The sequence below is a fragment of the Orbicella faveolata genome, unplaced genomic scaffold (genome assembly GCF_042242905.1).
Source record: "Orbicella faveolata isolate gen_17 unplaced genomic scaffold, um_ofav_v1 contig_46, whole genome shotgun sequence".
NCBI lineage: Eukaryota > Metazoa > Cnidaria > Anthozoa > Scleractinia > Merulinidae > Orbicella > Orbicella faveolata.
Genome location: NW_028301576.1, coordinates 26291631 through 26305000, shown reverse-complemented (window position 1 = coordinate 26305000; position 13370 = coordinate 26291631). Strand labels below are relative to the sequence as shown.

The 13370-nt window shown below is 35.8% G+C and overlaps 1 protein-coding gene and 2 pseudogenes across 1 annotated transcript in view; all 3 read right to left on the bottom strand.

Annotated features, from left to right (window-relative positions):
- The window catches only part of LOC149099242 (uncharacterized), a 1628-nt gene extending 68 nt beyond the window's left edge, over positions 1-1560 (bottom strand). The window contains 2 exon segments of the mRNA XM_089276780.1: positions 1-413; positions 415-1560. The exon segment at positions 1-413 is cut by the window's left edge and continues 68 nt beyond it. Coding sequence (XP_089132906.1) covers positions 1-413; positions 415-788 — 787 coding nt within the window. The 5' untranslated portion in view covers positions 789-1560.
- An 874-nt stretch (positions 1561-2434) lies between these two features.
- Positions 2435-3316, bottom strand: LOC149099241 (uncharacterized; annotated as a pseudogene).
- Positions 3317-6166: 2850 nt separating this feature from the next.
- Positions 6167-10046, bottom strand: LOC149099240 (uncharacterized; annotated as a pseudogene).
- Between the last annotated feature and the right edge of the window lie 3324 nt (positions 10047-13370).

Below are 13370 nucleotides of genomic sequence, written 5' to 3'. Positions count from 1 at the left end.
AAGCTTTGCTAGATAGGTATTGACGCAACTGGAGCAATTTGTACTCTGGTGTGGCGGGCACCTTGTCCACACATGCCATGAAAGCCGTTTTCCAACCCTCGTACAATTTTTTATCACCATTGAATACGGGAATTGAAACACGCTTAAGATGATTCCACATATCCTTGCCAAGTGATGACGTTGAACGACTTTCTGCGAAATCGTTTGCAGAAATTTTTCTCGTTTCCTGTCCTTTGAACTCCGACTCTTTCAAATCTTGAAGGTCCTCTTCATCAAATAAACGACTTTGATACTGATGACGTAATTCTTCTAAATCTTTTTGACGAGCGATGTCTTTTTCTCGCTTAACTTGTTCCTCCAAAGCTTGTTTTTCCACACTCTTTCGTGCAACGCTTTCCTCGATTCAACGCCTCAGTAGCCAAACTTGATAACTTGTCCTTTCGATTGTCCAAATATTCTTGTGCCTTGTCATGAGCCTCCGAAAATTCTGCCTCTAATTTGTCCATTTCATCAGTGAGCTTTTTCCGTTTCTCTTTCTCTTTGGAGCTTAAATATTCTTGGGATAATTCTTCCATAGTTGACATCGTGCGTTCTTGCCCTTCACAAAGCTTTTGACAAACCGCCTTGACTTCCCGCCAACTCGGATAATCTTCTTCATCTAGAAGGCTCAACAACTTGTTCTTGATCCTGGTGAAAGCGGATTTATCCTTTGCCTTTTGCTGCTTTAAACTTTCGATGCGATCTTCTTCTTCGTCCATTGCTTCGCCATGCTTGCCGTCCACTGACATGATTTGGAACCTCGCTCTGCTACCATCAAATGTTTACCAGATTAAACATTTATTCTTTTCCACACGATTTTATAAATCAAACTTTTAAACGATGCCCTGACAGCACAAGAGTCCTCGATATTTGAAAATGCCCAAGAAGTTCCGATCCGTACCGCACACGCCAAGGATAGAATTTAACTTTTTTTGAACGAAAAACTAATATATGAAATATGTACGATGGCAAGTAAAACAAAAGGATTGCATAATGCCTAAAGGTATTGGTAAACACTAATGAATGCAATTGCCCGTGTTCATTACATAATGCCCAAAGGTATCGGTAAACACTGACGAATGCAATTGTCCAGTGTTCACAACCTACAGATTATTCACTAATCGGCTAGCAGATTAATGAAGTCAGGGTTTGAAGAGATTTTTTTGCAAAACTTGAGTTCAGTGTGACTTTGTATTGTGAGATTTTTGTTGACCCTGAAGAAACAAGCTTTGGCGAGTAAACATTACAGATTGCGTAATTCAAAGTTGGCCGAGTGAAGGTCTGTGTCTGGTCTCCGACAAAAAAAAATAAACCATGGGTAGAACATGAACCACGCTTAGCCCATGGCTGTGTGGTTAAAAATAAACCACGGGTAGAACATGAACCGTGCTCGGCCCATGGCCTCGCAGTTAATGAAAGAAGGTAAATATGCAGACTCACGCCAAAATTCTGGTCACAGCAATTTTTCTGATGTGAGATATGCAGAGAAATTCTTTACCCAAATTTAAAAAAATTTGTATGGATGGGCACCAACATGGCAGCCGGAAACCAAAAGAAACATCTGTCACTGAGTTTTGCTACAAAATCGTGAATTTATACCTCGAGGAACTCTAAAACAATAAAATAATTCTTTTCCTAAGACATCAACTGTTCAGATAGCCAAGTTCCCCGAAATAAGTCACTTTTTTGTCCATCATGACAGCTCTCTAGGCCATGATGTATAAAATGCCGCGTCACGCAAAAGCTTAGAAATTCAAGCCTAGTGTATCACAAAACCAAGAACATATTTGGAGCGAAAATTTGTTTGAATATCAGTTTTCAGCTGCTCTTATACATCATTAAAGTAAATCTCAGAAAGATCAATAGTTTTGTAGTTCGAATTTTAGTGATGTCATGTGAAAACCAGCTATTTATTCCGTCTACCTGTGCGGTAAGGAAAAATAGGCAGTCTATGACTACATGTGCCTAGTGATATGAAAAATAGTATCATCTGCAATGACTACATGATACAACAACAACAATAAACTTTATTGTGAAATAAGTATCAACTGTAACAATTCATAATTGAACAAGAATTAAGTAATAAAAACATGTAATGATACTTTCTATTAATAGTAACTATGCTATAAACTATCAGACTTGTAAGAAGAGTCTTATGGCTGTCGAGTAGATATTTGACCAGACTCAAACTTCACTATACAGCATCAGACTTGTTGAGTTGTGTATAATATGGCACCTGAAATGGTGTGCAAACGCAAGTTTGATGTTGTATACTGTTATATAGTCTACAAAGTCGAGTACGTTTGCACAAGGCTTTAGCATTTTCGTCATATAGTTACTGTTACATACAACGCATGATTTGGTCATTTTCAAAAATAAAGTCAACACAACAGCCTTCAGCAAGAGTGTCATTCAATTCCTTTGATAAATGAGGTTGATGTCGTTAAACAAATCTTTCATCTCAAGAATAGCTGTGAAAGAGTTTATGTTAGGAAAGTTATTCTACATGGCTTTTGGAAGAGACTGATCTATGACATGCATAGAATTATTTACAACCATCTGTACTGTGCCAGCATTTAGGAACAAATCTTCTAATTGGTCTTTTGTGATATCGTCCAAACTAGTGCTCTTCTCAATAGATGCAAGAAACCTTTGTGGTGCATTATTAAAACATGTGTAGGTCTGAAGTTTACCATCAGCCAACTTTATTGTCAGGGTACACACATGTTTGGAAGGGCATTCTGATGATAGCAAAGTAGTTGAGCATGAAGTACAGGTGATTTTGTTGTTCTTGGTATTTTCATCATATAAAGTATTGTTGCATACAATGCATGATTTGGCGATTCTTAGAATAAAGCCAACACAGCGACCTTCAGCAATAGTGTCATTCAGTTCATCTGGTACAACGTTTATGTCTTTAAACATATCATCTGTCTCCACAATAGTTGTTGAGGGATTTGTATTGAGAAAATTTGACATCGTCGAATACTCTCACTTTGAGGTTACTGAAGATGTATGTTTTTCCACTCCTGACGGCATCTATTGCATCTTCCCATAGTGTCACCTTGATTGATGCTGTTTGGTCAGCGATCAAACAGTCAACTTTTCTGAGTTGCTTGTTGTTCTTGAAAACTAGTTGGATCTGATCTTTTTTATTCATAATTTTCCCACTCACATTCACAGTTTTGTATTCGTCTGCTTCAAGTGCGTCATTAATTGTTACCATAGATGAGGAAACATGTGAATTATAGGAGAATTTTGCAGTAGTTGGCATGATTTTAGATTTTTTTTTGTGATTTTGAATTCTTCATTGGTTGTAGAAAAGCTAGTTGTAGAGATCCTCTTTGTCCCAGTAATTTTGACAGGAGATTTTTTCTGGAATGGTTGAAGCAGGTTCTTTCTTTGTTGCGGTTCTTAACATATTCCCCTGACTTTGTTGGTATCACTTGTTTGCAAGAAGAAGTCAAAGTATGGGGTCTGCTTCTTTTTAGTGTTTTTGATTGGGCTCAAGAAGTGCAGATATCCCTGTATTTCAACATCTAAAAAAAGGAATATGAAAAAAACCTGAGTTACGGACACACGTATGTACGATAACATGGTGCTTTGGGCTCTACGACCACTAGGCACAAAAATTAATTTGTACATTTTATAAAGTTTTTATAAAGTTTTGATAAGTTTTATGATGAAAAGAATGGCATAAAATACCTTGAGAATCATTGGCGTTGGTTTGTTTCATTGAAGATGATCTGTTAAGAAAAGAATGCAGTGGTTAATTAATAATTAAAAAAGAAAGTAATTTAAATAATAATTTTGACATATTAAAAACGACAAAGAAAACTCATCAAAATAATACTTACGAAGATGCTGAAGGATTTTCCATTGTCCAAAAGTATGTAACCATAAAAATTGTGCAGATGTCTTGAAAAGAATAAAGATGCAAATTTTAATCAAAAGCTACAGTATTATCATGACTAGAAAGTGTTAATCATTTATTTTAAGCCTTTGATAAATTCAAAAACAGTTTAGTATTGCACAAATTCCTTTGTGATCTGAAAAGTAAGTTTCTAAAATTTGAAATGTAATTCGCGATTTAGGTAGGTTGGTGTATATATGGTCAATGCAAGTATTGTTATCTGTGGTGGTACATTTAACTAATTGTCTGTAACCATGGTTATTTATAAAGAAATTGTAGAGTGGCAAACGATTAGCAACATTGAACCTGTTAATATTGAAATCACCAATAAAAGGATTGACTTCTGTTTGAAGTGAATCTAAAATACTCTGAAGTGCAGCACATAACTGTTCTATTGATTGTGCAGGAGACCTATATATTCCAATTATTGAAATATGTGGTATAACAATAAATCTTAGAACTGTTATTTCTATGCCATTTGTATTAGCACAATATGGATATCCTGGATAGTAGTCAAGATAACTATAAACTACAGTTCCTCCATATGGTCGTATATTGGAAGGATTTCTTGCTGGTGCATCATTCCTGAACATGCTGTATTTGTCATCATGTGTTAAATTATACAAACTATCATCATCCAAGTTGCAGAACCTGCTTTCAGCAAAAATGCTTGCATCAGTACTGGAGCAGTTGAGATCTGCATGTACATCTTTGATGTGCTTATGCAAAGACCTTGCATTAAGATAACATATTTTCAAACTAATTTCAGGTACATTATATAATGGGTTTACTGCAAGTGTCAATTGTCCTTCAGTTCTCAATCGATGCATTTCTGTCCGCACATCATCACTAACAGCTATTTTATTCTCACACAGGTCAGTCACATAGAGACCATCAATAGTCGTTACTCTACTTAATCCTACATAATGTATGTGAGGAATTGCCCTTCTTGTCTCAAAATTTACTACAATCTTTGTTTCAGTATCACCTTGAGATCTATGCATAGTTTTTGCAGCAGCAGGTCTCAATGGAAATTGTTTTCGCACAACATGTACTGACTTGGATCTGCTCACAGCAAACTGTGTACTAGTAGGCTTAATTGGTGTCCATGTTGGTTCAATGCCATTAATATACAATTGTCTGTTCTCATTCCTTGTCTTTACTCCTACATCTGCATGATCAAACTGTACCCATATGATCCCTGAAGGCTTATCCATATTATGTATTTGCATCAGTTTAACAACATTTCCTGCACCATTAGTCATGTCATCATCTATCCTTGTATTCAGAGAAATCTCAGTTCTTTCTCCAACAGCTAATTGTAATATTGAGTGTAATTGTTTAGTCTTCCTAGGGTCGCTCGGTATCTGTTTCAATATTTTGTCTCTAAGCTCCTGTGATTCAGCTCCAACTACACTATCATGAGCTTTGATAGAATATTTCATACCTGTAAGAGCATTGTGAGCTTTGCAGTTAAAATCACTAACTTTTGAATTTTGGATAAACAAATGTGGTGCATCTTTTGGATAGTTTGGATTACTTAGTGCAATGCAGCAACTCCTTAATTTTGCAATGTCTTCATTTGTATTGTTACCTTCTCTTAATCTGTTCAATAACTCAGCAAATTCTTTGCTTTCTGTTTGCCTCATTATTTGTTTCAGTTCAAACATTTTGAAAAGTTCTTGCCACACATTAGGAGCAAGAATTCCATATTCATCATTGTTCATGTTCTTGAATATATAACCATCCATCACTGGTTGTAACTGGAATAAATCTCCAATAGCAACTATACTGACTGCACCAAAAGGCAGTGAACTACCTTTGATATCTTTGAGTCTTCTGTTTATTTGAACAGTGAACATGGTACTTCCCACCATAGATATCTCAATAAATATCAGTTTAATTCCACCTAGTTGACATTGTATTGTGTTAAGTCTACTTGAGTCAAGGCTTTTGTAGTTTCTTAATGATTGACTTGCTGGTATTGCAAGAGCACTATGTATGGTATTTCCCTTAATGTTATATGCCGCTTTTCCAGTAGGTGCTAGCATCAATACTTTTGTTTGTGAAAAATCAATGCCAGGTCTAGTATTGTAATACTTCAATGCAGCCTGATATAAGGCTTTAGTTACATGTGATTTACCAACACCTGCACCACCACTAAGAAAACAGTAAAATGGTTCTTCAGAGGTCTTAATCAGATGCAATACATGATAGAAAAATTCTTTTTGTTCTTTATTCAAAGTTTGTACCATATGCCTGTATTCATCATCTGGTAATTCATTCATTGTCAGTGGTTCACTATTGTCTACAGATGGTATTCCTAAATCATCTGATAGATTGTAATTGCCACTAAAATCAGGATGTAAATCCTGGTCCCCTTCTGCCTGATGTTGTCGTTCTATATTTTGTGTGCAGGGAGCTATATCATCATATCATCTGTCTTCGATTTGATTTATTTGTTGTTGGTTTTCATTGAAATCTTCATTACAAACAGCATATTGTTTCATTTGTTCTTTAATGACATTGGAGAGAACCATACATCTATCTTCATATGATGCAAAGTTTCCTAGTAAATCAGTTTCCTCAGTTCTTCATGGAGTAAACAGCATTAAAAGCTCACGATAATCTGGTTCTTTTTCTTTGTTAAACCATACACTTCTTAAAACCCTAGCTTTAGAACGTCTCCTTGTTTTACTGTTTGTTGTCTTAACAAACTTGTCATCATCATCATTTTGTTCATCATCAATATATTTTTCCAATGGAAGACCATCAATATCACTCTCATGTGTTTCCTTAACATATGGCTTTGAACTACAGTTATCATACCATGCAGCCCAATCTGCTAGTGTTAAATTTTCTGACTTTGGTGAGCGCTTACAATATCTTCTAAGTAGCCCAGTGTTATATATTTCTTCAGAGTCATCATCCATTTCTTTAATTTCTTCTATAGGCCTCAAAAGCTCTACCCTTTCATCAGGAGGTGAAGTGTTTATAAATATGATTTGTCTGGATGCTTTTCTCATGGGTAACTGTAATGTGATATAAACTGCTTCTTGTACACTTATTTTTACATTATTAAGAAATTTACTGCCAATATCTCTTACTTGCTGTTTTATATTGCAATTGCCCTTTCTAACTTCAGTACAAGCCTGTCTCAAAAGTTCACTCATACCTTTTTGTGATTTTGATATGTAATTTGCTATGTATACAGCACATGCATATACATCTAATATATCCATATTTGCTCTCCATGCTGTTAGACAATCTCCATTATAGTTGTTTATGTGTATTTCATTTGGGTTTCGTTTCAAAAATATGGTAGCAGCATTCAAAGATGAACGGATAGCAATCAAATAGTTTTCTTCGGTTATATTCAGCTTAAGTAATAAGTCCTCAAATGTCATATCTTCGCAATTTTGTAAATCATCCAGATAACTTTTTATCAATTTCCAGCTTTCTTTGTATGTCTTTATGTCACTATTGGGTGTCTTTTCATCAAATGGATACAATATCATTGTTTGTTTCATTGGAGGCTGTGGATAGTTAAATCTACAAGGACTGCTTGTATTTTTACGACATGTGTGTGAATGCCTATTTACTTGTCTATTGACAAGTTTTAACAGTTCTGGGTTGTCTATAGGTTTAATGCATGTAATGATTTTATCAATAAATGTTGTCACTTCTTTGTCACTGTCTATTTGAAATTGTGGTGCATCTTTTATCCATATCAACATGTGAATATGAGGTGGTCCTCTCTGTTGGTATTCTACTCGATAAAACCAATCTGATATTTTACCCAAAGGCTCTGAAGAGCTTAATAGAAAGTGAGTTAAAAACTGGTTGATTTGATAATCAAAATGTCTGGCACAAGTAACTGGGTCACTCTGTATCAAACGGCATCTGTCTTCCCAGTTAAAATTCTCTATTTGCTCATCAGTATAAGTCGTATTGTCAACAAGCTGGCCAAGTATTCTAAGTAAATGCACCCATTGAGTTTCAGCAGATGAGAAACTGCAAAGCAAAGTAGCTGGACCCAACTGTCTTATCATTGCAAACAAGTCTTTCTTTGCTTTTTCAAAATATGGTGGTGAACCTCTCAAAGCATTTAGAAATTTGTAGCCTTCATCATGACGAATAAGCGTATCTAAAGCTCCATGTTGTTTCAACTGTCCTGCGTTAATGCTTCAGCTATTTCCCTTACATTTTCTAAGAGCAATATGGCACTTTCTCAAAATAATTTTCATTTGAAGTTTTTTTGTCTTAAAGAATATATTCTCCACACACATTGCAGCTCGTCTATCTGACCATCTCAGTTCTGATTTACATATATCACTATAGGTTACTTTCACTTTTCGTTGTTCAGTATGCGGTCGTGGCTGTCCCAAAAATATTCCAGGATATGCTAGTTCTTCACAGTATTTGTCTCTAAAAACACTTAGTGGCTGATTACCTTCACCTGGAGCAACATTAAGTATATTTTGTCGTTCATTGTCTTCTAAAAAGTCTGTAGCAGTGAATAAAGTATCAGTAACACCAGCTGGAATTTGTTGAACATCTTCACTTTCATTTTGATTATTTAAATTTTCAGACAAGTTATCATTACACTCCATGTCATCATCATCATTTTCCAGCTGAGCAACTTCTGTACATATGTATTTGCCCAATCTTCATTCAATACAATTCCCTCATCTTTATATAACATGCTATTTGACATCAGCCATTTGGCTGCTTGAACAACCTTGTCTGGCCTTACATTCAAAAATAATGCTGAACTTTTATATTGTAGTTTACATTTTAAATTAACTTTAATAGTTGCAGTCTGGCTATGCAGCCATGGTAATATGGTTACAGTGTGAGCAACATCTGCAGGTACATTTACAATATTGCCATGTATCTTAAGCTGTCTACCTCGTGGAGCTTGCATTAATTTTTGGAATGCAATCCTTGGTGCTAATAATGTACATTCTAATTCATTGAGGTCAAAAAATTCTGGTTTCATTGAAAAACCCATGCCATTAGCTATAGCACATGGTGGGAGTTTGTTCTTCATCAAATGATTATTACAAGTTCTACAAATCCACTCTTTGTCATCAACACTTATCTTATTACACAGTTATTTTGCACTATCAAGTTGGGATTCTCTAAGTTTACAAGCATTTACTACACTATGCTTATACCACAGCTGATCGCAACAACTACAGATGTATCCTGGACCTTGTTTAACTATGTCATGAAACTTTTTCACACTAACATCAACAGATGTTTTTGTATCTTTCAGGACTGCTCTACGATGTCTATCATAAGCATTACATTTTGCTTTTCTTTCTGGTGAAATCAAGGTCGCTCGCCAACTTCTAACATCAGCATTGCGTTTAGCTTTTTTTCTGGTGTATTTAAAGCTGCTAAATGCTTTCTTTTGTTTTTATTGAGCTTTGCCCTTTTCTCAGGAGAATCAGTAGCTTTTCTATATTCTTTCATATATGCAGCATTATTTTGTGTTTTGCTTTTTGGTGATAAATGAATATGCTCGCCCGATTTTTCATGTTCTATATCGGTAGAATTTTCTAAAGGTGAGACTGGACATGTGGATACATAATGCATTTCTCCTATATGGCCTATATATACTGACTGGATATTTTCAGTATCATTAGAAAGTGTTGGCTCAATTATTGTTGTTTCTCTGAAATTTTAACTTGATTCTACTATATTTATTTTTAATTGCACTGAATCAGAAATTGCTTGTATAACAATGTTATCAGCCCACATACCTTGGTGTGACATATTACACAGATATTGATTCCATGAAGTGCCTACTATACTTTCTATGAATCGATCAGGATTATCCAATAAGAATCTCACAGCTTTTGCTCTAATTTCAGCATGATGGTTTGAATCACCATATAACTGATGCGATATTGATTTAAATAAACAATCACCTTCACCACCTACATCTAATGGCTGTAATCCATGTCTAAGCATTCTATATCATAATATAAAATTTTGGTTGGTAAAGGAAATGGTTTCAAAAGTATTGCCAAACATAGGACCAGGATTTAATTCAACATCACCTGATAATGACACTTTGCGTTTAGCCACAGCATACCTTTCTCCCTTAACTTAAATGCATAAAAATGTGAACCATATAAACTATTTTCTTTGCAAATACACTTCATTTTCCAATGCTTGAAATATTTTGCAACTTTGTACAAAATAGATGAAACAGGTACATATTTCAACTCCATTTTCTTGAATTTGTCACGTGACTTTTTCTTTTTCAGCAAATTAATAATAGTTTTCATCTTGATCTGGGACGGCTCTCTTTCTCTCATCCTGCATTTAGCATCTTTTACACATAGTCGAGAGTGTCTGTTTTTCATTACATGGCTTACATTTATTTGATAACTCATTAGAACAAGGCTCAACTTTGATTGGTGCTTTCAAAGAAGTTGGGTCATTGTTGTCTTTTGATAAATTTATAACTCCCCGAAGGGATTTTGTTTGGCACTCCCGAGGGAGTTTAGTTATGGCTCCCCGAAGGGACATTTGGCACTCCCGAGGGAGGTTAGTTATGGCTCCCCGAAGGGACGTTTGGCACTCCCGAGGGAGTTTATAGCACTTGCCAACGAGCGTACTACGATCGTCGTGGTACACCTTTTGGCTGTTTACCTTCAGATTTGCTACTTTTGCATGGAAATTCCATCTTCTGATCGCTAAACAAGGCATATAACAACAAGATTCGGCAAGAAACTCTTCCACAACCAGTGATTGAGGGAAGAATCCTCAACACTTTCTTCAGTTTCTTTACCAATAAAGCAAGAAAATTCTTGAAAAATCCCTTCATGTTGCTTTTAAGATCAAATTCTTTGAAAATCCACCGAAAGTCGAGCCTGGCTCTAGAAGGAAAGTAAGATAAATTTACCTTAAACATAGAAAACTTACCAACGTCATTGAACAAACACGCAATGTGAGCACATGAAGCAATCGTAGCAAAAAGTTCCCATCTATGTCAAACGAACATTGCTCGAAAGTGGTCTCAGGTTGTTGGTTGCCATCTACGTCATGTCTTCTCGGGATACGAAAATCAAACGAACATTGCTCAAAAGTGGTCTCGGGTTGTTGGTTGCCATCTACGTCATGTCTTCTCAGGATACGAAAATCAAACGAACATTGCTCGAAAGTGGTCTCGGGTGTTGGTTGCCATCTACCTCATGTCTTCTTGGGATACGAAAATCAAACGAACATTGCTCGAAAGTGGTCTCGGGTTGCTGGGGAAGTATACGAGAAAAACCCGAATTACGGACACACACGTGTGCATGATAACATAGCCTTGGGCTCTACGAGCACTAGGCACAAAAAATTGTTATATACAATTAGCTGAACTAGAACACTACCAAATTGTACAATTGCAGCATTAGTAAACGAAATGTGTACAATTAGGGTTCACCAGGGTAAATAAGGGTTCTCCTTCTGAAGCGCCCAGCTGCCATAGAAGAAAATTGACCACCTTTCGAAAATCGTTCGCTTTTGGGTACATATTTTGGCGCCAAATGAAAGATAAGCTTCATTTATAAGGTTACATCGATTAACAGTTGATTTAGTGGGATTAAAGGGCAAAGTTTGTCGCTACATTTCCCCCTCTCACAATTACTAATACAGACCAACGTTAATACCTCCAATCTAGACCAAAATCCTGTCTAACGTACTCCACAATCGTGGCATTTGACTTCGACTTTCTGATCCAGTCGATTAGCGAGTTTTCCATTTCTGTATCAACACAGAATCCAACCAAGAATTAAAATGTAATCTATTATTAGGCTTCTGACAATAAATGACAATGATCACCTTTACCTGGAGAAACATCGTCAACAAAGTCGTACTTCTTCCACCTGCCACCTTGATGAGCCATTTTGTACCAGCTGACACGGAAAAAGTAGCTCATATTTCTGTCACGAACACTCCAAATCAGGGATCGAAGCGCATGTCACAAGCCGTGTTGTGGACTATGAAATAGTCAGCCATGTCTCTCAGTGCTAAATATCTTTTGCAATGTTGTTTTCAGGGCATAGAGATATGGCCAATCTTGTACCAACTTCGGCATGACTCCACAACATTACTCAAAATGTGCTTGCAAGTCAGCAAAGCATAATGGTCTACACTCATCGATTTCGTTTTTGTTTTTGCTTTTTTTGATTTTGTTTTCGTTTCGTTGTTTTTGCTTTTGTTTTTGTGTTTTTTTCAGAAAACGAAAGCTACAATAGAAAAAGCGAAAAGCAAAACAACAAAAAAAAAACAAAAAACAAAAAGCAAACAACGAAATGAAAAAAAGAAAAACAACAAGCTAAACAAAAAGAGAAAACACAAAGCAGAAAAAAACAAGGGTTAAAAATAAGATCACAATGAAAACCAAAAACAGAAATTTAAGAAACAAAGACTAAAACAAAAACAAACAAAAATTAAAAACAAAAAAAAACAAAAACAAAAATGAAAATACAAAAAAGAAAACAAAAACAAAACAAAAATAAAAAATAAAAAACAAAAACGAACGTTAAAAAAACAAAAAGCAAAACCACAATGAAATTTACTAAACACAAAACAGAAACGAGCATTAAAAAAACAAAAAGCAAAACAAAAACAAACGTTGAAAAAACAAAAAGCAAACCAAAAACCAAAAACGAACATTAAAAAAAGAAAGCAAAACAAAAACCAAAAAAACAATAATTGTTGGAAAAAACAATAATCTGTTCTCAGATTTCCGCTCTATATACTATTTTCCTTTGACTTTAAGACAGCTAAGATTCAGTGGAATACACTAAAAACAGTCTGCCTGTTTGCTGTTCAACAAAATAATAAGGTTTCTTTTTTTTTGTTCAACAAACGATCTCCAAAAGATGTCGTTTGGAAAACTGAGCTTTTTGCATACGTTATTTCTTGAGAACGAAGAGCACCTTGACTTATTTCCTTTGGAAATTTCCAACAGGTAACACCAGGAGCTATAACCTCTGGGGGAACTGCATGTACTAGAGGTGCACTTAAGTTGCTAAGTGCATACAGGATAGTGTTTGCAGATCCCTTTCCTATCAAGTCGCTGTAGCCACCACTGATCAACTCAGTGTCTTCTTCGTTTTCATCTCCTTTGCCGTTCAAGCTTTCAGCGTCACCATCTTCTACTTCTACATCATGCGTGAGGAGGAACTGACGAAATGCATCCAGATCTTCTGTCAGCACTGGAGCAAAGGCACTTATCCCAGCAGCGATTTGCTTTATGGCAAAATTCTTGCCATCCTGGATTAGGGCTAATTTTGCTGTTATCACCTGCTTCTGGATCAAACAGGTTGTATACTGGAGACTCTACATGTTTGTTAGAAACAAAAACCAACTGTAAGTCACCTACTAAACATGATACAGCACCAAGACC